The 26,248-nt window shown below is 34.0% G+C and overlaps 3 protein-coding genes across 3 annotated transcripts; all 3 read left to right on the forward strand.

Annotated features, from left to right (window-relative positions):
• The first annotated feature begins 10,135 nt into the window (after positions 1–10,135).
• On the forward strand, positions 10,136–15,721 carry LOC123546022 (protein mono-ADP-ribosyltransferase PARP10-like). Its single transcript, XM_053550975.1, has 7 exons — positions 10,136–10,368; positions 10,717–10,980; positions 11,202–11,444; positions 13,580–13,846; positions 14,107–14,343; positions 15,004–15,241; positions 15,585–15,721. Exons 1-6 carry the CDS (start codon positions 10,272–10,274, stop codon positions 15,183–15,185), a joined length of 1,290 nt encoding a protein of 429 aa, XP_053406950.1. The 5' UTR covers positions 10,136–10,271; the 3' UTR covers positions 15,186–15,241; positions 15,585–15,721.
• LOC128559228 (uncharacterized) lies at positions 15,193–19,906 on the forward strand. The gene is made up of 7 exons (XM_053550448.1): positions 15,193–15,241; positions 15,585–16,530; positions 16,864–17,273; positions 17,701–17,953; positions 18,257–18,507; positions 19,148–19,230; positions 19,770–19,906. The coding sequence occupies exons 1-7, from the start codon at positions 15,193–15,195 to the stop codon at positions 19,839–19,841; spliced, it is 2,064 nt and encodes a 687-aa protein (XP_053406423.1). The 3' UTR covers positions 19,842–19,906.
• Positions 19,847–26,186, forward strand: LOC123546665 (protein mono-ADP-ribosyltransferase PARP14-like). The gene is made up of 9 exons (XM_053550449.1): positions 19,847–20,005; positions 20,493–20,714; positions 21,177–21,241; positions 21,974–22,158; positions 23,863–23,928; positions 24,332–24,505; positions 24,809–25,024; positions 25,451–25,656; positions 26,058–26,186. The coding sequence occupies exons 2-9, from the start codon at positions 20,616–20,618 to the stop codon at positions 26,184–26,186; spliced, it is 1,140 nt and encodes a 379-aa protein (XP_053406424.1). The 5' UTR covers positions 19,847–20,005; positions 20,493–20,615.
• Positions 26,187–26,248: the final 62 nt, after the last annotated feature.

Raw genomic sequence — 26,248 nt, forward strand, 5'->3', positions numbered from 1 at the left:
CATTTTTCACGTTCGCATACCAGTACACATGCTTGTATACGTATGAAATCGCAACCTTCCTCATAGTGCTATTCATAAAAAAAACATATCAACACGAACAGTATTTATCAGTTTGTTACATTAATTTCAGATAAGATGGGTTGTAGAGTCAGCTAATGCGAGGATCAAAGCTTAGAAATACCTGGACCACGTGCTACCTTCCAGTCAAGTACCATATATTGGTGACTATGTGCGTATAGTATGTGCGGTTTGTAACAAATATTTACCTCCATTAAGTTTGGCAAATCTTGAAGAAAGTGACATTCAGTTAGCAGCACACATGCGTCACTTGAGTTCTCAAGTAAACATGCTTAAAACGTATGTCGAGGAAAATAAGTTAGAGTGCGGAAATGCAAAATGGTCTGTTGTAAATGATGAAGACTTAGACTATTTCCCAAAACTCCCAGAGGAGCAACTTAGAACCTTTACCTGCGGAGTATACCAGTTACGGCTAAGTCGAAGTTATATACAGGAATATATTGACGGAGATTCTGATATTTATGTGCATAAGGAAAATGCAAATCTTATCCGTGTAAGAATTCAGAGTCGTCACGTTTCGTCAAGAACATACCTGTTGTGGTTACAATTTACCGCGTCATAGGTGACGGCGTGGTATTGCAAATGCCGTGCAGGAGCACGTGTTGTTGGTGTTTGTGCGCATGTGGCTGCAATTGTTTGGTACCTGAGTTATGCGAGGTATTTCACCAATGGGTACGGAGTTTGTGACTGGGGATTACATTTGTCTGATGCCAGTAATTTACCAGATCCAATTGATAGCTCTGAGACGGAAAGTGAGGCGAGTTGTATCGAAGAGTAACTGCAGCGCACCGACATTATGTAGAACTTAGACCATCTTTTGATATTTTTAAAACTTTTCATCGACAGATTTTATTGTGATGTATGAGTCATGTTTGGTAACCATGGTAGCGTTCATTATGTTCATCCAGTCAGCTTCCTTCTTTAAGTACGGATATATTCTGTATATGAATGTACACTTGTACATCATTTAGTATGTAAAACTGGATTGTCATTGAAAAAAGCTAATAGCAACCAATTTATGTTAAAATGATCATTTATTAAAAGGTCGTATTTTAACTGATTACATTCAAAATGCTTCTGTATAATCAGCTCAAAAGTATTACAAACACTATATAACAACATAGTACTGGAAGTTCTGTTTCTGTTGGAAATAAAACTGAGAGTTAGATATTCCATAGAAATAATAATGTATTAACGTGCTCGCACAGTTTTTAAAACGTTTGCTTTTAAAAAATCAACTGAAAATTTGAATATTAGAAATTTTGTATTTTAAGGTAGTTGCTATGGTAACCGTTCCATGTCATTTATGCAATTCTTGTTAATAACTAATTACATTTATTTTGACTTGAAAAGTTCTATCCTTTTAAAAAATAATTACGGTAGTTATTGTAACTGCTGATTAAATACAGTAAAATTAAGGAATTAGATGACTGTTTCCATGGTAACAGATGTAGTTTTTCATAGTTTTATCTGTCATATTTTTACATATTATTAGTAAAAACAATTATGTTTGGTATTTTAGAATACAAAATGTGAAAAACATAATTTATCGTAAGGCCATACCAAATTGATATGTAGTTCGTCGGAACTACCGCATCAATAATTTCATTCCCGAGAAAAAAAAATAAAAATTACCCGCCCGCACGTACATAAAAATCTCCGAAAAAAAAATTGTTTTTTTCGATTACGCGGTCCGGAATAATAACGGCAAAACAGGTTTTATTGCTGTTTTAATGCGTCAAAGTGATATTGATCGGATTTCATGCATCCGTATGATCCAAACTCAAAAAGTCAGGAATTATGGTGTTGTTCATTATTTGTTTTAAATCTGGAGTGTCTGTGTTAGTGCCACACATGGCCTTCGATGCGCCGGTAGGTAATGAAATAGGCACATTCTACTTTTGTTCAATACAGTGAAAAGAACGAAGCCCGACTTGTAAGACGTGCACGGGGATGCAGTTAAAAATATTTGGAAATATTGTTCAGATGTAAAGTTTTCAAACCATTTGTTATCAGTTGTTTAATTCAGCATGTTAGATCTAGAGCCCAAAGCTGAGGCCAACTACTATCTTAAAAAAATATTTGTTCACAGATCCTGACCGACCTATCACATTGTCTCGGCCCAAATCTTTTTGAACGTAACTTCTTTAGTACAGCAGTCAGATATTCTATCAAAACGCATTTAGTCAATTTAAAAATTGTTTAGCTTTTCAAACAAGTAGTGTTGATATGAAAATAATTTCAAACAAAATATGTCCTTTTGTAACCCCAGTTTTGCCTGTTTGTACACATGATGCCAGGATGTATTTAAAATTGGCTGTAAATTGATTGAACGAAAGAAACTGAAAAAAAACAGACTTCCCCAACTCTAAATTTCAAGTTCAGTCAAAGCACAACAAACAACACTTTTAAGGGTGGCCATATTGGGATCATTCTTTGTCCGTCTGTTATTATTTTTGCCTGAAATGAATCTCTACCACAAAAGCTTAAGCTAGCCTGATCATGATCTGTTAAGAAATTATTCCAAAGGGATTCGAGCAATGTTGAAGCATCTGTATGCCCAACTCCGTTTGGTCACACTGGTCAAGTGGTTTATTACTTCCCCTGTCACCTCTATGGGTTGGAGTTCCACTAGGGGCACAAATTTGTTCATGTGTGAAAGCCATCTAACTGTGTTTCAGAAGAAATGTTATTCCACACAATCATGTGCCTGTTTTGTCTTAAATATTCCTCATCCTTTGCCATTAAATAGGCACGTCTTCAGATTAATGTAGAAAAATCAAAATTAAAAATAAGACACTCATTTCTTAGTAATTAAAATTACAAAATAAAAAAAATAAAGTGATTCAGTGAGTTTTGGAAAGAATTTATTTGCAAAATCATTCATGTAGTCTTTAAAACATATAGAAAAGCTATATACTGTGTTACCCACACTGTAAATGTTTGATTTCTGTGTTATTTCTAAAGAAATGTTAACTTTATATATAATCATAACCGCCTCCTCAAGGGTTCAAGGTGGGAAAAAAAAAAAAAAAAGCCCGCTCGCTCCATGTAAAATCTACCCGCCTCTGAAAAAATCAAAATTGAGAAAAAAAAAATAAAATAAAAATTTCGCTCGCCCGCTCCTATTTTTTTTGAAAATTTTCCGAAGAACTATTAATCAATTTGGTATGGCCTAAATATCGCTATTTATTTGTAAAATTTCAGATTTCTAGAAAATAAGAGTTATCTCCCTTGTTTTTTCATACACGCAGGAGTGAAAACATTTGATTTTTGTTTTGTTTGGAAGCATCAATATTTCTTAAAGAGAACATGTCACTTTTGTTGTTAACAAACTAACATAAATAAGAATAAAAGATATTTCATTTCATATACCCCCATTTTATATGAGTTTTTTCTTTACTCAGAGCCATGCCAAAAACTTTATTTTTTTAGATTTTTGGGAAATGTATATTATTTATCACCCCGGATTTCAAAAATTTATATATTTTTGATAACTTGCTGAAAATTTCAATTTATTCTGATATTAGGCCAATTTTGATAGTTAGTGAATCTAGCCCTTTAAGGCCATACCAAATTGATATGTCGTTCGTCGGAACTACCGCATCAATAATTTCATTCCCGAGAAAAAAAAATAAAAATTACCCGCCCGCACGTACATAAAAATCTCCGAAAAAAAAATTGTTTTTTTCGATTACGCGGTCCGGAATAATAACGGCAAAACAGGTTTTATTGCTGTTTTAATGCGTCAAAGTGATATTGATCGGATTTCATGCATCCGTATGATCCAAACTCAAAAAGTCAGGAATTATGGTGTTGTTCATTATTTGTTTTAAATCTGGAGTGTCTGTGTGGCCTTCGATGCGCCGGTAGGTAATGAAATAGGCACATTCTACTTTGTTCAATACAGTGAAAAGAACGAAGCCCGACTTGTAAGACGTGCACGGGGATGCAGTTAAAAATATTTGGAAATATTGTTCAGATGTAAAGTTTTCAAACCATTCGTTATCAGTTGTTTAATTCAGCATGTTAGATCTAGAGCCCAAAGCTGAGGCCAACTACTATCTTAAAAAAATATTTGTTCACAGATCCTGACCGACCTATCACATTGTCTCGGCCCAAATCTTTTTGAACGTAACTTCTTTAGTACAGCAGTCAGATATTCTATCAAAACGCATTTAGTCAATTTAAAAATTGTTTAGCTTTTCAAACAAGTAGTGTTGATATGAAAATAATTTCAAACAAAATATGTCCTTTTGTAACCCCAGTTTTGCCTGTTTGTACACATGATGCCAGGATGTATTTAAAATTGGCTGTAAATTGATTGAACGAAAGAAACTGAAAAAAACCCAGACTTCCCCAACTCTAAATTTCAAGTTCAGTCAAAGCACAACAAACAACACTTTTAAGGTTGGCCATATTGGGATCATTCTTTGTCCGTCTGTTATTATTTTTGCCTGAAATGAATCTCTACCACAAAAGCTTAAGCTAGCCTGATCATGATCTGTTAAGAAATTATTCCAAAGGGATTCGAGCAATGTTGAAGCATCTGTATGCCCAACTCCGTTTGGTCACACTGGTCAAGTGGTTTATTACTTCCCCTGTCACCTCTATGGGTTGGAGTTCCACTAGGGGCACAAATTTGTTCATGTGTGAAAGCCATCTAACTGTGTTTCAGAAGAAATGTTATTCCACACAATCATGTGCCTGTTTTGTCTTAAATATTCCTCATCCTTTGCCATTAAATAGGCACGTCTTCAGATTAATGTAGAAAAATCAAAATTAAAAATAAGACACTCATTTCTTAGTAATTAAAATTACAAAATAAAAAAAATAAAGTGATTCAGTGAGTTTTGGCAAGAATTTATTTGCAAAATCATTCATGTAGTCTTTAAAACATATAGAAAAGCTATATACTGTGTTACCCACACTGTAAATGTTTGATTTCTGTGTTATTTCTAAAGAAATGTTAACTTTATATATAATCATAACCGCCTCCTCAAGGGTTCAAGGTGGGAAAAAAAATAAAAAAAGCCCGCTCGCTCCATGTAAAATCTACCCGCCTCTGAAAAAATCAAAATTGAGAAAAAAAAAATAAAATAAAAATTTCGCTCGCCCGCTCCTATTTTTTTTGAAAATTTTCCGAAGAACTATTAATCAATTTGGTATGGCCTAAGGCCATACCAAATTGATATGTCGTTCGTCGGAACTACCGCATCAATAATTTCATTCCCGAGAAAAAAAAATAAAAATTACCCGCCCGCACGTACATAAAAATCTCCGAAAAAAAAATTGTTTTTTTCGATTACGCGGTCCGGAATAATAACGGCAAAACAGGTTTTATTGCTGTTTTAATGCGTCAAAGTGATATTGATCGGATTTCATGCATCCGTATGATCCAAACTCAAAAAGTCAGGAATTATGGTGTTGTTCATTATTTGTTTTAAATCTGGAGTGTCTGTGTTAGTGCCACACATGGCCTTCGATGCGCCGGTAGGTAATGAAATAGGCACATTCTACTTTTGTTCAATACAGTGAAAAGAACGAAGCCCGACTTGTAAGACGTGCACGGGGATGCAGTTAAAAATATTTGGAAATATTGTTCAGATGTAAAGTTTTCAAACCATTTGTTATCAGTTGTTTAATTCAGCATGTTAGATCTAGAGCCCAAAGCTGAGGCCAACTACTATCTTAAAAAATATTTGTTCACAGATCCTGACCGACCTATCACATTGTCTCGGCCCAAATCTTTTTGAACGTAACTTCTTTAGTACAGCAGTCAGATATTCTATCAAAACGCATTTAGTCAATTTAAAAATTGTTTAGCTTTTCAAACAAGTAGTGTTGATATGAAAATAATTTCAAACAAAATATGTCCTTTTGTAACCCCAGTTTTGCCTGTTTGTACACATGATGCCAGGATGTATTTAAAATTGGCTGTAAATTGATTGAACGAAAGAAACTGAAAAAAACAGACTTCCCCAACTCTAAATTTCAAGTTCAGTCAAAGCACAACAAACAACACTTTTAAGGGTGGCCATATTGGGATCATTCTTTGTCCGTCTGTTATTATTTTTGCCTGAAATGAATCTCTACCACAAAAGCTTAAGCTAGCCTGATCATGATCTGTTAAGAAATTATTCCAAAGGGATTCGAGCAATGTTGAAGCATCTGTATGCCCAACTCCGTTTGGTCACACTGGTCAAGTGGTTTATTACTTCCCCTGTCACCTCTATGGGTTGGAGTTCCACTAGGGGCACAAATTTGTTCATGTGTGAAAGCCATCTAACTGTGTTTCAGAAGAAATGTTATTCCACACAATCATGTGCCTGTTTTGTCTTAAATATTCCTCATCCTTTGCCATTAAATAGGCACGTCTTCAGATTAATGTAGAAAAATCAAAATTAAAAATAAGACACTCATTTCTTAGTAATTAAAATTACAAAATAAAAAAAATAAAGTGATTCAGTGAGTTTTGGAAAGAATTTATTTGCAAAATCATTCATGTAGTCTTTAAAACATATAGAAAAGCTATATACTGTGTTACCCACACTGTAAATGTTTGATTTCTGTGTTATTTCTAAAGAAATGATAACTTTATATATAATCATAACCGCCTCCTCAAGGGTTCAAGGTGGGAAAAAAAAAAAAAAAAGCCCGCTCGCTCCATGTAAAATCTACCCGCCTCTGAAAAAATCAAATTGAGAAAAAAAAAATAAAATAAAAATTTCGCTCGCCCGCTCCTATTTTTTTTGAAAATTTTCCGAAGAACTATTAATCAATTTGGTATGGCCTAAATATCGCTATTTATTTGTAAAATTTCAGATTTCTAGAAAATAAGAGTTATCTCCCTTGTTTTTTCATACACGCAGGAGTGAAAACATTTGATTTTTGTTTTGTTTGGAAGCATCAATATTTCTTAAAGAGAACATGTCACTTTTGTTGTTAACAAACTAACATAAATAAGAATAAAAGATATTTCATTTCATATACCCCCATTTTATATTGAGTTTTTTCTTTACTCAGAGCCATGCCAAAAACTTTATTTTTTTAGATTTTTGGGAAATGTATATTATTTATCACCCCGGATTTCAAAAATTTATATATTTTTGATAACTTGCTGAAAATTTCAATTTATTCTGATATTAGGCCAATTTTGATAGTTAGTGAATCTAGCCCTTTAAGGCCATACCAAATTGATATGTCGTTCGTCGGAACTACCGCATCAATAATTTCATTCCCGAGAAAAAAAAATAAAAATTACCCGCCCGCACGTACATAAAAATCTCCGAAAAAAAAATTGTTTTTTTCGATTACGCGGTCCGGAATAATAACGGCAAAACAGGTTTTATTGCTGTTTTAATGCGTCAAAGTGATATTGATCGGATTTCATGCATCCGTATGATCCAAACTCAAAAGTCAGGAATTATGGTGTTGTTCATTATTTGTTTTAAATCTGGAGTGTCTGTGTGGCCTTCGATGCGCCGGTAGGTAATGAAATAGGCACATTCTACTTTTGTTCAATACAGTGAAAAGAACGAAGCCCGACTTGTAAGACGTGCACGGGGATGCAGTTAAAAATATTTGGAAATATTGTTCAGATGTAAAGTTTTCAAACCATTCGTTATCAGTTGTTTAATTCAGCATGTTAGATCTAGAGCCCAAAGCTGAGGCCAACTACTATCTTAAAAAAATATTTGTTCACAGATCCTGACCGACCTATCACATTGTCTCGGCCCAAATCTTTTTGAACGTAACTTCTTTAGTACAGCAGTCAGATATTCTATCAAAACGCATTTAGTCAATTTAAAAATTGTTTAGCTTTTCAAACAAGTAGTGTTGATATGAAAATAATTTCAAACAAAATATGTCCTTTTGTAACCCCAGTTTTGCCTGTTTGTACACATGATGCCAGGATGTATTTAAAATTGGCTGTAAATTGATTGAACGAAAGAAACTGAAAAAAAACCCAGACTTCCCCAACTCTAAATTTCAAGTTCAGTCAAAGCACAACAAACAACACTTTTAAGGTTGGCCATATTGGGATCATTCTTTGTCCGTCTGTTATTATTTTTGCCTGAAATGAATCTCTACCACAAAAGCTTAAGCTAGCCTGATCATGATCTGTTAAGAAATTATTCCAAAGGGATTCGAGCAATGTTGAAGCATCTGTATGCCCAACTCCGTTTGGTCACACTGGTCAAGTGGTTTATTACTTCCCCTGTCACCTCTATGGGTTGGAGTTCCACTAGGGGCACAAATTTGTTCATGTGTGAAAGCCATCTAACTGTGTTTCAGAAGAAATGTTATTCCACACATCATGTGCCTGTTTTGTCTTAAATATTCCTCATCCTTTGCCATTAAATAGGCACGTCTTCAGATTAATGTAGAAAAATCAAAATTAAAAATAAGACACTCATTTCTTAGTAATTAAAATTACAAAATAAAAAAAATAAAGTGATTCAGTGAGTTTTGGCAAGAATTTATTTGCAAAATCATTCATGTAGTCTTTAAAACATATAGAAAAGCTATATACTGTGTTACCCACACTGTAAATGTTTGATTTCTGTGTTATTTCTAAAGAAATGTTAACTTTATATATAATCATAACCGCCTCCTCAAGGGTTCAAGGTGGGAAAAAAAATAAAAAAAGCCCGCTCGCTCCATGTAAAATCTACCCGCCTCTGAAAAAATCAAAATTGAGAAAAAAAAAATAAAATAAAAATTTCGCTCGCCCGCTCCTATTTTTTTTGAAAATTTTCCGAAGAACTATTAATCAATTTGGTATGGCCTAAGGGACAGAAACTAGAGGTTACTCTTAAGTCCCTAAAAAGCGTTACCAAAACGTCTGAAACAGAGGACTGTGTATTGAGAAAGATTATTATAACAGGGTTAACGGAAGTGATAGGAGAGAACTTGACACTGTATCTTGAAGATTTGTTTGAAGAAGTGCATGTGACGTCTGTAGAATTACGTGATGACCATTCCAAAGCTGTTGTAGAGCTGAATGATTCAAGAGGTAATAAATCGTTATTTAAATGAATCCTTATATAAATTGCCAGTCCATAGTTTTATTTTCCATATGACCGGTCTGGTTGCCGTTGATAGACCTCAAATATACCAGCATTTCTTTGTTGTCATAAAAAATGAAAAAGAAGATTCTTTAGTTTTGGAAGAGTGAATGTAAGACATTTTGGAGAAAGATATATAAATTGAGCAAAAAGAAAATGGCAAGTCATTTGAAAGAAACAAAAAGAAAAAAAACGGTTATAGGAGAATAAAAAATAATTGTAAAATATATATTTTTGAAATACTCACACTAATCAATTTTATCTGTTAGGCTATTACCCTTCTTTTTGTACACTAAGAAGTGGATTTTGTTTGGTTCTATTCTTCCAAGGATCACCTTATATACTAAATAAAAACACCTTATATACTAAATAAAAACGTTAACACGTCGTTGTTACTCTACCAAATTTAGCGTATGCTCAGCATATTTAGTATTCATTCATTTAACTTCAAACCATTTTTGAAAAGTCAAAAATACATTAAGATGTCTATAATTGACAAACTGGCGGAAAACTTTATTGAGGGAAGAAATGATAAAAGGAACGACAAAAAGAACAAAATAAACACCACACAGTCGTTGTCGTGCACTATCTAAATTTGTTAGCTACATTGTATTTAAACATTTTCTAGTAAAACATCAATATCTGCACCTTTTTATCCTAACAAACGGTAGTAATTTGTTTTCTAAAGAACTCTCTAATGTGTATTTTTAGACTTTTAGTCCACGGGATGTGGCAGTAAAATGAATTGAAGTATTCCCATGCGTGATTCAATATATTTTTTATATCTTAATGTTATAAATGTATTTCTAAACGTATTAAGGTACACTTAATTAAACACACATAACTTCAGTGTTTTTAGATATAAGCGAAAAAGTAAATGGCGAGTAAAAAATCAAAATCAATAAAAATCAAATTTATATTGAAATTAAATGCATTATGTTTAATACAACACAAAACTTATGCATGCTTCCTTGGTTTAAAGCCGTGGAATGGATTATATAACATCAGCCGATCGTGATTGATGTACGTACATTAGGGGTAGAAAAGTACAAGGACGAACCAAAGTGCACGGTAGAAGTTATAGGAGTTACAAATATTGAGCGAAATTTGGAAGCATTGAAAATGTACTTCAAGAACACTAAACGGTCTGGAGGAGGAAATATCCTAAAATGTACAACAAGAAACGATTTGGTTTGCATAACTTTTGAATCTGGAGAAGGTAATGTTGATTTTCATTGGCCTAGATTTTAATAATGACTTCTATTTCCATTTATATTAAAAGTGAAGACATCGTCTTGGTTTACGCTCATGTTTGCTTTCATTGCAGAGTAACATTTCATTTCGAAGTGCTTTTGACTTTATTAAATTCACTTTTGATTGTTCACTTTTGACATACTAGAGAAAAAAATCATATAATAAAACACTTGTAATATAATCTAAATGTACACATATGTATTTGGCCAAGTTCATGTGCATGGCATTTTTAATGAAACAAAAGCTACCCTTATTGGGAACAACTGTAGTATGCATATATTACTCTTTTTGTAATATGTCATTTTCCATTTAGTTGCACAGCGTGTTGTAAATAAGAAAGATCACTCTTTGGCTGGCCAGGAACTATGTGTAGCATTCTGTGAACCGGAGGAGAAATCTGGAGCAGGAGAGGAAAATCGAAGAAAGATACTACTGTCAAATATACCGAAAAATATTGATAAAGAGTTTATTGCATTGTATCTAGAAGACATGGCCGAGTCAACAGACATTCACGTAGAAAAAGTCAACATAGATTCTGAAGATGAATCAGCTGTTGTGGAATTTACTGAACAGATAGGTGTAGTATTATTTTATGTAGTTACCTATTATAAAAAAAGTAAAAAGCTACCTAATACATATTCCCTTCCTTAATCTATTTATTGATAACATTAAAATGATGTACTATTTATGTAAATTTAGAATTCCAAAACATTATGTTTATTAAGCAAATGAATCCTGGATCTACTGAGGCTTTTTAGTACGAGGACTAAATCTTAAATATGCATTTATTACATTTAGCTGCAGACACGATTTTGAAACACAAGGAGCTAAAGATGAAAGAGAAAACAATATTGGTTGAAGCCTATAGTGAAAAGAAAGAAACATTCTGTACAATAGAAGTGACTGGATCATCTGATATAGAGAAGGAAATGGACAAACTGCGACTATATTTTAGGAATATGAGACGTTCTGGTGGAGGGACTATTGTTGATTCATGTTGTAAAAGAGATATTGCATATTTTACATTCGAAAGCGAGGAGGGTTGGTTTCATTTGGCACTTTTATATTGACACGATATAGCTTGTGTACTACATTCATTCAAATATTATAAAGAACGACTTGTATCTTTCAAGTTCTCCTGTTTTTACTTGGCTCTATATCGAGTTGTGCTGTTTTATTCTGAAATGAGTTTATTGTACTGTCAAACGTTAGATCATTCCGTAGGGCCATACCAAATTGATTAATAGTTCTTCGGAAAATTTTCAAAAAAAATAGGAGCGGGCGAGCGAAATTTTTATTTTATTTTTTTTTTCTCAATTTTGATTTTTTCAGAGGCGGGTAGATTTTACATGGAGCGAGCGGGCTTTTTTTATTTTTTTTCCCACCTTGAACCCTTGAGGAGGCGGTTATGATTATATATAAAGTTAACATTTCTTTAGAAATAACACAGAAATCAAACATTTACAGTGTGGGTAACACAGTATATAGCTTTTCTATATGTTTTAAAGACTACATGAATGATTTTGCAAATAAATTCTTGCCAAAACTCACTGAATCACTTTATTTTTTTTATTTTGTAATTTTAATTACTAAGAAATGAGTGTCTTATTTTTAATTTTGATTTTTCTACATTAATCTGAAGACGTGCCTATTTAATGGCAAAGGATGAGGAATATTTAAGACAAAACAGGCACATGATTGTGTGGAATAACATTTCTTCTGAAACACAGTTAGATGGCTTTCACACATGAACAAATTTGTGCCCCTAGTGGAACTCCAACCCATAGAGGTGACAGGGGAAGTAATAAACCACTTGACCAGTGTGACCAAACGGAGTTGGGCATACAGATGCTTCAACATTGCTCGAATCCCTTTGGAATAATTTCTTAACAGATCATGATCAGGCTAGCTTAAGCTTTTGTGGTAGAGATTCATTTCAGGCAAAAATAATAACAGACGGACAAAGAATGATCCCAATATGGCCAACCTTAAAAGTGTTGTTTGTTGTGCTTTGACTGAACTTGAAATTTAGAGTTGGGGAAGTCTGGGTTTTTTTTCAGTTTCTTTCGTTCAATCAATTTACAGCCAATTTTAAATACATCCTGGCATCATGTGTACAAACAGGCAAAACTGGGGTTACAAAAGGACATATTTTGTTTGAAATTATTTTCATATCAACACTACTTGTTTGAAAAGCTAAACAATTTTTAAATTGACTAAATGCGTTTTGATAGAATATCTGACTGCTGTACTAAAGAAGTTACGTTCAAAAAGATTTGGGCCGAGACAATGTGATAGGTCGGTCAGGATCTGTGAACAAATATTTTTTAAGATAGTAGTTGGCCTCAGCTTTGGGCTCTAGATCTAACATGCTGAATTAAACAACTGATAACAAATGGTTTGAAAACTTTACATCTGAACAATATTTCCAAATATTTTTAACTGCATCCCCGTGCACGTCTTACAAGTCGGGCTTCGTTCTTTTCACTGTATTGAACAAAAGTAGAATGTGCCTATTTCATTACCTACCGGCGCATCGAAGGCCACACAGACACTCCAGATTTAAAACAAATAATGAACAACACCATAATTCCTGACTTTTTGAGTTTGGATCATACGGATGCATGAAATCCGATCAATATCACTTTGACGCATTAAAACAGCAATAAAACCTGTTTTGCCGTTATTATTCCGGACCGCGTAATCGAAAAAAACAATTTTTTTTTCGGAGATTTTTATGTACGTGCGGGCGGGTAATTTTTATTTTTTTTTCTCGGGAATGAAATTATTGATGCGGTAGTTCCGACGAACGACATATCAATTTGGTATGGCCTTAACAGACTGACATAGTTGTACTAGCTTTGAACTTCCTTTTACGCAGTATGGTGTTTAAATTGATTAGAATCCTCGCCCCGAACATATTAGAGACATTCAATAACTTAGATACGAGGTCAGTAAGTACTTAAAATGGAACGTGAAACGTTAAACGATAATCAGCATTTTTATTACTAAACATTTGAATATTTCATCTGTACCTAGAGTTTTCCTAGGGAGTCAGAGTTGGTTTTGATGGGATGATAATAATATAAAAATGTTGCCGAATAAGACGTTCTTTTCGGGGTAAAGCCCATAAGCTGTATAAACTGACACATCACTCACATATTTCTCGTTAACAGTTGCAAGAAGAGTTGTTAATACTGATCACAGCAGGCAAGAACTAACGGTAAAATTGATGAAAGAAAAGGCACAGCCGTTGGTTGATAATTCAGCAGATATACCGAGCAGTACTGTCAGAGTTAGAGGAGTCACAAAAGATATAAAAAGAGAAACTCTTTCATTTTACTTCGAGAGTGAACGCCATTCTGGTGGTGGTCAGATCGAGTCATTATCATCTGATGAAGATGATAATAGCATGGTTTATGTCCATTTTGCCAGCAATAGAGGTACGATCTTTAATATTTATAAATAATGATATAAATCAAATGAAAAAAAGCACTATCTTCTTCTCGACGACATAAACAAAACTAAAGACAAACATGTGTCAGAGTTATAATGTAGTGATAGGAATTAAAATTTTAATGTGTGAATTTTTTCATGCACGTTATGTTTTACTTCTAGTCAGGCCTGTTGCATTTTTCTTCACAAAATGAATATTTTTATTTATGCTTACATTTTGCTAGTAGTTTACCCCTGCTTTTTATAGTTGCAAAACGGGTTGTTGAGAAAGATCAGACGCTACAGGGAAAGTCGTTACGTGTAAGTCTGCACAATCCTCTGCCGTATTACGACAACAAAATATTGATAAAAGGTCTGAAAAGCACAACTACAAAGGATGCACTGATACTCTTTCTCGAAGCAAGAGCTGGTGTGGAACCTATCAGCATTGACTATCATGAAGAAGAGGAAGACACAGTCTTAGTTACAGTAAAGAACAAGCTAGGTTTGTTAAAATATCGTTAATTTTCATTACTGAAGCTTGTAAGTTGTACGATACAGACATTAGCGTTCTCACACACAATTCAAACCACAAAGGAATTTTAGTCTCCCGCACATTTATGTGTGTGTTTGTTTGTGTTTGAGACGGGGGGGGGGGGGGGTGAGCATATAGCGTTGCTGCTGTCCCGCAATGTTGTGTGTCCAACTCCTCCCATACTATTAGCCTGATTTGCTTCAAACTTTCACAAATCAATAAGTTTGATGGGTAGTTGACCATAAAGGAAAGAATTTTTCTGTGACTATTTTTACCACAGTTATGTTCCTTTGATAGTGTTACATAGAATATGGAGAAATATTTTCTGTGTCCAACTTCTCCCACACTATTTGCCTGATTTGTCTCAAACTTTCACGGATGAACAAGCTTAATGTGCAGATGACCATGAAGAGGATTTGTTCTGTGAATACGTGTAGTGCAGTTACGGCCCTTGATAGGTTTTGCACAGTGGTCAGATCACAGTATGTGTGTCATATGGGCACAATTTCTAGTTTTTCAAAATATTTTTCAAATTTCTGTACGTGTCATTTACAATATCTGGTTGTAAAATAAACAAAATTAGCTGTTAATTGCTACAAAACGACAAAATGATATTTTATTCGTTTACAGATTTTAAAACAATAGAAAAAGCATGTCACGAAAGAAAATTAGAGGGAGCTTGTTTGACTGTTTCTAGAGTACACGTATCTAACTGTATTTTGGTATCAAACCTGCCATCCCAAACGTCTAAAGACATGATTTTGTTCTATTTTGAGAACACCAAAAAAAAACGGAGGTGGATGTATAGATAAAATAGTGATGAACGAGACTGACGAAAGCTGTTTAGTTTATTTTGAAGACTACAAAGGTAAATGATGCTTTATATTAAGAGAAAGTAACCATAAATACAAAGTTTAGCTTAGAAATGTTATAATTAAGAAAATACATGAACCTAATCTTAAAACGTAAGTCTTGAATGAAATTCTAGATCGTGGAATGGATGATCAATTTTATGAGTATGCGTATGGTTCAGGTGGTATGAACATATTCCTCTGCATTATGTAAATCCATAATATTGATAAAATACCATATAAAATGTCGTAATATGAGTACAGGGAGTAGGTGTTCCAAGTGAATTATGTAATTTAGCCTTTGTTACATATACACAAACATTTCAAAGCAAATTCAAAGATTTTTACTTTCCATTTAAGTTATTGGGAATGTTGTTAAACAGCGTCATGAGTTAAGAGGCAAAATACTTGACGTGAAATGTTTCCAGCGTGCTTTAGGCCGTGCCGAAGGGGAAAAAGAGAGAACACTCCAAATACCACGTCCGATTGAAGTGCAAAATATCAACTTATACAAGGTAAAATTTGTAGCAAATTCTGAAGACAAAAGAAAGGCAATTGAAAGAGAACTGTGTAAGCACTATGTTGACATTAAGTGGCCATCGGGTAACACTCAAAATGTTCAGCTAATATGTACGCTATCTACAGATGTGAAAGGTTGCTTTAAAATTGCAAAAGACTGGGGAAAACAAGCTCATTCTAGATTCATTAGCCACATGGATGGTTTCGTATTTCATCGAGTGGAAGTCTTACATGATATCAAGGAAAAGGTAATAGAATTTCTCAAAACAGTAAATATCACAAACCCGTCAAACGTTGCCATTATAATTGAAAATGAACAAAGAACAATAATTATTGTTGGGCAAAAAGAGGAAGCGGATAATTTGAAAGAAACGGTAGAGAGCAGCATCAACCAAATTATAGAACAAGAAGAAAAAGAACGCCACAAAGTTAAAGATACATTGACAAACCTTAAACCAGTCGAACTAAAGCTCTTAGAAGCACAGAGATTTTCACAGGCCCTTGAAAACAATTTTCAAGACTTAAATGTTCATGTCAATGCTGAAAAGTGTGAAATTCTTTTTGAAGGTATGATAGGTAGTGTCCAGGGAGCAAAGCTCAAAATATTTGAAACGAGGTCCTCTTTTACATCAGGGCGAGTACAAAATGTTCCAAAGCTGTCGGCGACTCTTTATAAAAATGAGGAAACAATAGAGTTCATACAACATCAACTGAAAGCGGATGGAATAATTGCCGTTTGGGAAGTTTCTGACACTGCTCTTGACATTTGTTGTACAGTGCAGAAGATGTATGAACAGGGTGAACGAATAATTAGAGAATCAGTCCTTGAGGAAATTATACATCTCAACAGAAAAGTGGAAACGGAAAGTCGATGAGATAAGTTCGCTCTACCCGGGAAAGGTACTGATAAAGGTGGATGACGGCTTACATAATGTCAAGTTGTGCTGTACTTCTGATATAATGAAAATGGTTCTCAAAGATTTAAAGAGTTTTCTGGAGTCACATACTGTCGTCAGAAAGAGGATGATCTATTCCAAACAAGCACATCGTCTAATAGAAAAGTATTACAGACCTAAGGTAGAAGAAATTGAAAAAAGTCTCAATCAGTATTTTGTTAAAGTAACATTCTTGAACAGTATGGCGGCTTTGAAGTCCGTGGATTAAACAAAGGAGTCCAAGATGCATACACTCATTTATTCAAACTTCTTTCGTTTATAAAGCAGAAACAACACACAATTTCAAAGCCTGGAATCGTCGAACATGTTAGATCATCAAAAGGAAAAGATAGCATTAACATAATAGAAAACAACCTATCGTGTGACATTGTAGTTGAAGGCGATGAAGCATTTAAGCAGATGACAGAAAAGATACACGGATCAGGCGTACAAGCAAGCTGTAGAGTATTTGACACACGAAGTATATGTGCTTGGCAAGGAGACATGACAGAACTAGAAGTCGATATGATTATAAACCCATCAGATAAAGGTCTGCGATTTGTTGGTGGACTAGGGAAGGCCATAATTTCAAAAGGTATGTCATTGAAAACATAGTAAACACAAGTGTTAAAATGCGGCGACGGAAACATTTTGGTATACTCTATCAATTTAAGGCTTGTTTCGTCATTAAGAGTTGCGTGATATGAATGATACTATTTTAGGCTCGCTGTGTGCATACCAAAGTTATGTTATGTTTTTGAATGATAACATTTAAGCTTTTTCTGTTCACGTCGAAGTAACAGTATATAGTCATTCTCCAGAAGACATGCCAAACTTCCTTTCACGAGTCAGGTGTGTAGGGTGACTGAAAAAAAAAACGTTTTGGTGTCACTGTGGATACGAATTGGCCTCACTTAAGGATATAAGTAATTTCATTTGCTTCATTTAGAGTTTTATTCAATTCTTCTTTCAAAATTGCATCTTAAAGTCTCTAATAATAAGAGATATATTCTTTCCTTTAGGGGGAAAGTCTATTCAGTACGAATGGACTTATTTTATTGGCAGCCATGGGGCGCTTCAAGACGACGATGTTTTCATTGGTCGCGGTGGAAATCTCAAGGCAAAACATATTGCACATATCAAAAGTCAAGAATGGAAGCAAGGCCAAGATAAAGAGAAGATCTTAGAGGCGTCAGTAATTAAATGTTTACAAGAGGCATCCAAAATACAAGTTAGTTCTATCGCTATTCCTGCTATAGGATGTGGAGCTAAAGCGTAAGTAGTTTCCGTTTATCCAAAGGCAATCAAATTTAGTTCACAGGCCAAACGGCAACGGCAGAACGGCAACTTTTAATTTTTACAATAAAGTTTTGAACTTCGTTTTTTTTTCAAGATAAACATTATAAAGAATTAATTAATGCATTATTCCTAAACGATTTGTACGTGTACAGAATCTAGGAACACTGGTTAGTTAACCCAAAAACAAAACAAAATACATTTGATATACATTCAAAATACATATTCAAATTCTCTCCGTAGCTCTAGCAGTCTATGGCCTTAAAATTGCCGTTGTTTTAGGTTTCCAGTTGATATAAGTACTACCTGCATTGTAAGCGCGCTCAGAAAAGTTTTTCTAGAGTATCAAGATAGTTCTGTGACTGAGGTATATCTTAGCGATATGAATACGAAAAATGTAGAAGGCTTTACACATGCTCTTATGCAAACATTCGGGAGAAGCAATGTGATGATGAGTGATGCTGAGATCCCATCTCCTTTAAAGATTTACAGCGAGAACAATGCTCAGTCTTCAACATTTGTTACACTTCAAGGTAAACAAATGTATTTTTCAAAACGTTATATATAAAGTCTGCTTCAGTAGGTGCTAGGTGTTGAGCATTTCATTACCTCTCGTGAATAGATTAGTTTAAACCAATTCTGTTGTTTTATGGCTTTCACAGTTGCGTTCCATACTTCCATTGCATCTTATAGTTTATATCACAAATGACATACAAAATTGTGGTGTGTTGGGCATAAAAAAACTTCCACGTACGTGGACTCGGTTTTGCAATATTTTCTCGTAATTCAGATGCATCAATATTTCCGCTTAAGTCTGCCAGTGGGCTTGGAACATTTCATTACTCCTGATGAACAGATAACATTAAACCACTATGATATAATTTGCGTGGTTACGGTTTATGTTTCTTTTTGGTCTTCTTACTGGAAAGTTGCAACAGTTTTCTCAAAACATGTTAGGTTATGGTTCAAAACAATTGCGTGTGCTTTTATAATTTTAATGAAGCCTGAACAAGTACTGATTTATCTTTTTATTCGTAAATTGTAATTGTCATCCTAAATACATGTTGGCTGTTCATAAATATACAAACAAAGTCAGTCGTCACACTAATTGGGCTTTCAAATTCGTATGAAAATTAATGAGTTACATACCTTTACCTACAATTTTGTTTCCAGGAATATGTCAACATAAAGATGGCACAGTAGCTGTCGGAAATATTTCTGTTACTTTGATTAAAGGAGAAATTGCAAAACAAAAAGTAAGTGTTTTAGATTAGTTTTTGTTTCAACTGTTAACTGCATATGATGTGCATTTCTTTAAAGTATTCCTTAAGATTCAAATAAGACATTTCCGAAGATTTGATTATTTACACATTTTTCCTTTCGAGAAAACAACAACCATACTAAAGACTTAAAGCTGATGAAAATTCATTAAAATATTTACCGTTGTTGTCAACATTCGCTACCAAACTATCTTTATAAAAAAATAAGGAAGTCGAAGTAGATTATTATATTTCTGAGTTTGGGAGTTCTATCACTCTGCTAATGAGAAAAATTAAATATGCATATTTACATATTTCACTGTAACAGATTTCAATAACAAAGGTTTTCTGGAAATCAGATTGTAAGTTAATGTATATTTCTGTTCTTAAGAAACTTCAACACAGCTGTGTGTATTCCTTTACTAAACGTTATGAAGATAAAAGCATATGTTACCAATGTTGAAGGATGCTACGAATACAGACCTCTACAACTTTAAAATTATGCAGAAATGGGTATATTTATTTATCATTTACAGGCTGATGTAATTGTGAATACGACGGCTTTTAACCTTGATTTAAGGAACGAACTGTCTCTCTTACATTACTAAACGCTGCTGGTAAAGAACTGCAAAACAAAGTGAAATCGAAATATCCAGATGGACTGAAAAAACTTGACTTAGCTGTTACAGGGGGACATAAACTAGCGTGTAGCATTGTTATACACACAGCGTTGTCTAATTATAATGCTAAGAAGTCAAAAGCCGGTGAAGAGGTTAGCGCCATTGCAAATGTTAATGTATTTGTTTACTGATTGCATTGTATTTAATCTTATATCAGAATAAAATCTAATGTATATCTGATATAAATAAGTTTTTTTTTCATAAATAGAGCACTAAATTATTGAAAACTGCGCTATACTGAGTATAGTGGTTAAGGACGCTGAATTCTAATCACTTGCCCCTCAACGATGTTCGAGCCTCACTCCGGGCGTTGAATTCTCCATGTGAGCAAGCCGTCCAGCTGTCTTGAGGAAGTTCGGCAGTTCCACCCATGTGCCCTCTCGTGATGAAATAATGCACGGAAGAGCACCAGAGGTCTTCTTCCACCATTAAAGCTGAAGAGTCGCCATATGACCAATAATTGTGTCGGTGCGACTTTTAACCCAAAAGAATATTTTAATGCCAAGGGATCCAATTATATTTTTTTATAAATACAAGAGCTATACAAAATCATAGAGACTAAATTTGTTTTGCTTTTAGGCGATCTATAAACTGGTGTATAACTGTTTGACCGAGGCTCAAAACAACGGTTACACAAGTATCGTGTTTCCGGCTGTTGGTACAGGCAATCTTGGTTATCCACGACATATCGTAGCCAGAGAGATGTTTAACGCCGTTTCAGTATTTAGTAGAACGAATCCACGGTCAAGTATAAGAGATGTCAAGTTCGTTGTTTATCATATGGATAAAGAAACTATTTCGGTAATGTAGAATTTATGCATTTATTATATTTGTTTAGTTTCATTTTTGCTTTCCATAATATCTATAAACTGGTAGAGTACTTTGTACCGAAATAATAAAACTTACGCTCATTGTGCTTTACAAATCGTCAACTCGATTCGTCTAATGAGACATTTTAGTGATTTTCAGATCAAGGGTCCAGTAAACATGTATTTGCCTGTGTTTTTGTGATTTTCAAGGTCACGGTTATCGTACTAGATGATATGAATAATACCGTTATCAGGTTCGCATCTAATCAAAGTGCAGCAAAATACTTTAATAAATAACACGTAAATAGTCGTTCTCACATACCTTTGAAAGCATTGTATTTGTTAACCTCTGGCAGGACTAGGGTAGAGTTATCCATTTGAAATCATGTAGAATAATCTAAGTTATTTTCATTTTAAATACGAGTTATAAACAGATACGTCATTTCAATTTTAGGCCTTCGAAAATGAACAGTTACGACTACAGGATGCAAAACCGCCAAAGACAAATCTAGGTCAGCTAGGGTTGTTCTTTAAAAGGACAACTGAAATTTCATGTTTGCTTTATGATTCAAATTATAATGTTAAGATTTAAATACTCCAGATACATTGCACGATAAATTAAAAATTATTATAAATGAATAGCATACAACCGGGTAGGTCATATATTAGATAATACTTTGTTTCCGCCCCCGCCGAAAGGCGAATGTGATATGGAAATAGTCTCCGTCTGCTCATTAGTCCTTGCGTCCGTCAGACATTTTTCTGGAGCAGAAGGCCAAACACTTAACACCACGACAGAGGCAATTATGGGAAATTGCAGTATAAAAGAACCATACATCTATTTTGCCTATTCTTTTTAATATCTCCTTTTCTATAATTTACGCATAAATCTCTAAACCTATTGGAAGAATATTATTGAAGCTTCGCAAAATAACGGATATCATCGAAAGAAATTGTAGAGTACAAACACCGTTACTCTAACTTGCCTACATTTTAAATTATCTCCCTTTTTGATTTAGTCATAAAGTTTGTCTTGAGCATAACTCCAAAACTTTTGGAGGTATTTGTTAAAAAAATACAGAATGAAATAAGCCAAGGTATGAAACTGCGCTATTATGTTTTGGAGGTTAAGCATGAGGAGGTTAAGCCTCTGTCATTGTGTTTTCTAATATTCTGATTGTATTTAATTTGAATGGAAGAATTGTATATTTTATACATGTATACAGCAGTGTAATTTATTTTAAAAAATCAAGATACCGATACCGGTGACTTAGGATATGATGTTATACCACACGAAACCAGACCTGGAGTTCAGTCTACCAACGGTACTTATACATTTGGAAATATAACAGTGACTGTACGACAAGGAGACTTGATTTCAGAAGATGCCGACTGTATCGTAAACAGTACAAATCAAGACTTAAATCTCTCAATAGGTAAATATTCTGCAAGCTATATCGCCATTAACAATGAAAAAAACAAAGACAAATATCAAACAGGGAATGCCATGCACCAAACACGTAGCCTCCACAAATCGAAACCCAAAGCACGTAGACGTGCACACCACTCACAAACACTCACACACAGGACAAAATGAAGCTCAGCAAACAAAGGAATACAGTGGGGCACCGCCTTGAAACGGTCCGTGGCAAAAACACCACTGGGGAGCTTAAACCGGTTTATGGTGCGCACCCAACCTCACTCTTAACCCCACCATGTTTCAAAGATACGGGACAGTGTAAATAAAAGTAATCCCCGCCAGGTGAATCTTTATCACACGTAATGGAAACAAAAAGGCACGGCATGTAAAGCACAAAAATGCTCGTGTATAAATATATAAAATGCAAACCTTAAGAAGCAAAAACACATGAACTCAATGTCTTTTCAAGACAGAACAACAAGAGAAACACCGTTAAGGGCCCAACGAAACAGGCCAGAGGACAGATATCAAAACAGTTCAGTCCTGGTAGGATTTATGAACTGCCTATCATAGAGTCCTTCCCCTCTTTCGTCTGACACAGTCAAAGGGGGAAGCGTAGTGTCCAATTGTAAACGGTTTGAACACCAAACATGCGGCTTGTCTCAAAACAGTTGGGTCGTAACCTCTTTTTATAAAACGTTTTATAATTTTACCAAATACAGTAAATTACCATGACCCAAGATCTTACGAAGTTTGTAAACCACAACCCCATAAAAAACGGGTTAAGAAATACCTTCGCGCAGAAGTGTCTTTAAATTTCTATTGGATTTTAAAACTAAATCAGAATAACGATAGTAAAATTTAGCAAAATATTTACGCAATTTGCAATAACGGTAGCCTTATTGAAGAAGTTTATTTGTTATATATTGATTGCGTTCATTGAACTCCTTGACATGACTACACTCTCTAGAAACCGAATTAACTGAGAAATATATACCCCATAAGATGTATCCTGAGGTACATCCCCATCCAAATGGGGAAAATTTACAGTACTGAAATTAAAATCATCTCTCTTGTCATAAATTTTGGTATGTACAATATCGTCATAAATAGAGAGATGTAAATCTAAAACTGAAACATCAGTATCCGAATTGTTGGTTTTAATTAACTTTAGCTGAATTCTATACCTTTGTAAATATGCAATGGATTTTAAAAAAAAAAAAACATGAATCGTATTTATCAAACTGTATTCATGTTTAGAAAAATGTTAAATAGAACAAATAACAACACAACTTGAAATATTCTTTTAGCGCGCCAAAATTTGTTTTTATGTTTTCGGGATGTAGAAAAAATCGCAACTATTCTGAAGCAAAAGATTTTTATCATGTCTATCTTATATATATCAAAAACAGAAAAAAAAATATATGAATTCAGTGTTATACGATTCCTTGTGCATAACGGAATGTTTGTTTATTATATATTTAAAGCAATATAACAACATTTGCTTTGATATGATAAGTTTTATATAACATATATTATATGACCCCTTAAATACTTTAAGTATAGCTCAACACAAGTTTTACTAATGAATAACAAAAAGATTACAGTGTACTGAGAATATTTAAGATTTACTTGACATTCATGAGCGTATAATTATTTAGAAAAGAGTTAATATTGTAAATATAAATGATAGACATTTTGATTATTTATGTGACGCCAGGTAAAGTGTCAAAGATTATTTTGGAAAAGGGTGGACATGCGCTCCGGGAGGAACTAGAAAACCACAGTAAGTACATCTAAAGAAAAAGGTAATTTGTAGAAATAAAGCTTTTGATTACATTGTAAATTTTCTGAAGAAAGATTAGGTGAAAATGATTTATATTTAAACAGCAGATTAAAAATGGAATATATGCAACATGACGTTGTTTCTTTTCTTGGTTGACCGGTACATGGCACACGTTTTACCAAATGAAATAACCGACAAGAGGGAAGCTGCTATAACATTTTTGATTAAGATTTTCCATTCATACTTTTGCTTTCAAATTAAATATTTCAGAATCATGAATTTCTAAACGATTTAACGATTCTATACGATTTAATAACACAATGTGGTCAAAACAGTAAAAAGCCAGTACAGTATGTTATTGCAATAGTTTCAGCTTTAATTCTACCTGTATTGAATATTTTAGAAATTGAAATGAAATCAAAGAAGATAGCTATGACTCTAGCTCCTGGCCTGACATGTAAAAACATAGTTCACGTTGTCACAGATCCAAACGATTTGACGGGCACAGTGCAAAAATGTTTATTGGAAGCGGATGATGAAATGATGACAAGTATTGCATTTCCTGCTTTAGGAACAGGTATAATCCACAACACTTCAGTTTGCTAGTTAAAAATTAATTATGCCAACACTTTATACATAAATATCTTAGTAATTTGACAAACAGCCCAGTAAGATTTTTATAAATATGTTAGGTCAAACTAGTAACCACGTGTTGTTAAGTCTTTAATCAGGTATGTAGAATTCGACTCTGATAAAAGTAAAGTATTTGAAGTTATTTTCTTGCTGTAAGTTGTTAGAGAATACCAGGAACACTTTCAAAGCATTTCATGTACACCAGTTAAGGTACACACACTATATACGTTTCTATATGTTACAACAGCACTCGATCATACAGTTTCGGCAGAAACTGCGACGGCCATGATCAAGGCTGTCAGAGATTTTGCTGATAACACTCGGCCAAGACACCTGATGGATATAAGATTTGTTATATTCCAAAAAGAAATGTTGACAGACTTTCAGAAGGCCGCAGAAAATACAAGTGATTCAAACAGTTGGCTAGGAAAAGCTGCAGGGAATGTGTGGAAAGGATTTAAAAGTAAGATTACGGTCCAAATGAAATAATAAATAATATGTCAATAATATGTTAAATAAAACTCGTTATATTCAAGCCGTCCATAGGTGATACTTATTAAAAGATTGCCCAAAATATGTTGTACATGTATGTAATCTGTATCTAAATCTCTTACGCGTGTTTGAAGTTTGTTTTATAAATATCGAACTTGGAACATATTTAAACATAACATAAGATAACCTGTTAAGATAACAATAAGGACGACTAAGAATAATTATACACATGTATAATATTACTTAATCTCGAAGTGGTTATCTAAGGAATTCGTTTCTGTAAAATATTTTCTCCCGAATAACAACAGATTATTCCCTATACATTGCTCTTGTTACTTGTTCGTAAATTGAGCTGATATTTGTGTTGGGCAGTTATCCTGTTACTTCAATACTTTAGATGTTTTTGGCATGACCGGATCAGGCCACAAAGATGTAAAGAAAGAAGTAGGAGAAGCAGACTTTAATTCTGTTACTTTTGCTATCATGGCGTTCAGTGATAACGTGATTAGAAAAGTCATTCAACACCTTGAGTCTTCACTAGAGAAGGAAATACTTATGAAAACCATTGATGACCACGCTATACCACTGCTGGAAGATGTTCAAGTATATTGTCCTCTACTTTATATGCCGATTTCATGAATGTATTCTCTCAAATATAACCCTTTATTTTGTCATTCTACTAAGAAATTTAGTATTGATATTATACCAAAAAGGTTTGAAGGATAATATTTACAGTTTCTAAGAGTGAGGCGCTAAAGCGTCCAGATGAATGACTATTATAAGTAAATCCTTATATTTCCAATCTCTTTTGACTTCATTTGTTACCCTTAAGATAACACTTTTAATAACCACACACAATATGACACATTAACGTATCAAACGGCGACATCTGTAACACGACCAAATCTCTAGCTAATAGATAACACTCTTTGACAAGTTTTAGTTTGCTTTAATATACGAACTTTATTTTGTGATGATTACAACCATTTGTCATTCAATGTTAGGTTCAGGAAATGTATGGTATTGCCAAGCAATATCACGTGGAGATGACAATGAATAAGAACAAAGGGATCATACAGATTTCGGGAATAGTTAGCAATGTTATGCATGCATCTGACAAAATTTCGGGGTAAGAAGCTTTATTGGTCTTTTTGTCATTGACCGTTCAAAGGCAGTTCCCAACTGCGTAACTAGT

Source organism: Mercenaria mercenaria, chromosome 9 (assembly GCF_021730395.1).
Source record: "Mercenaria mercenaria strain notata chromosome 9, MADL_Memer_1, whole genome shotgun sequence".
Classification (NCBI taxonomy): Eukaryota; Metazoa; Mollusca; class Bivalvia; order Venerida; family Veneridae; genus Mercenaria; species Mercenaria mercenaria.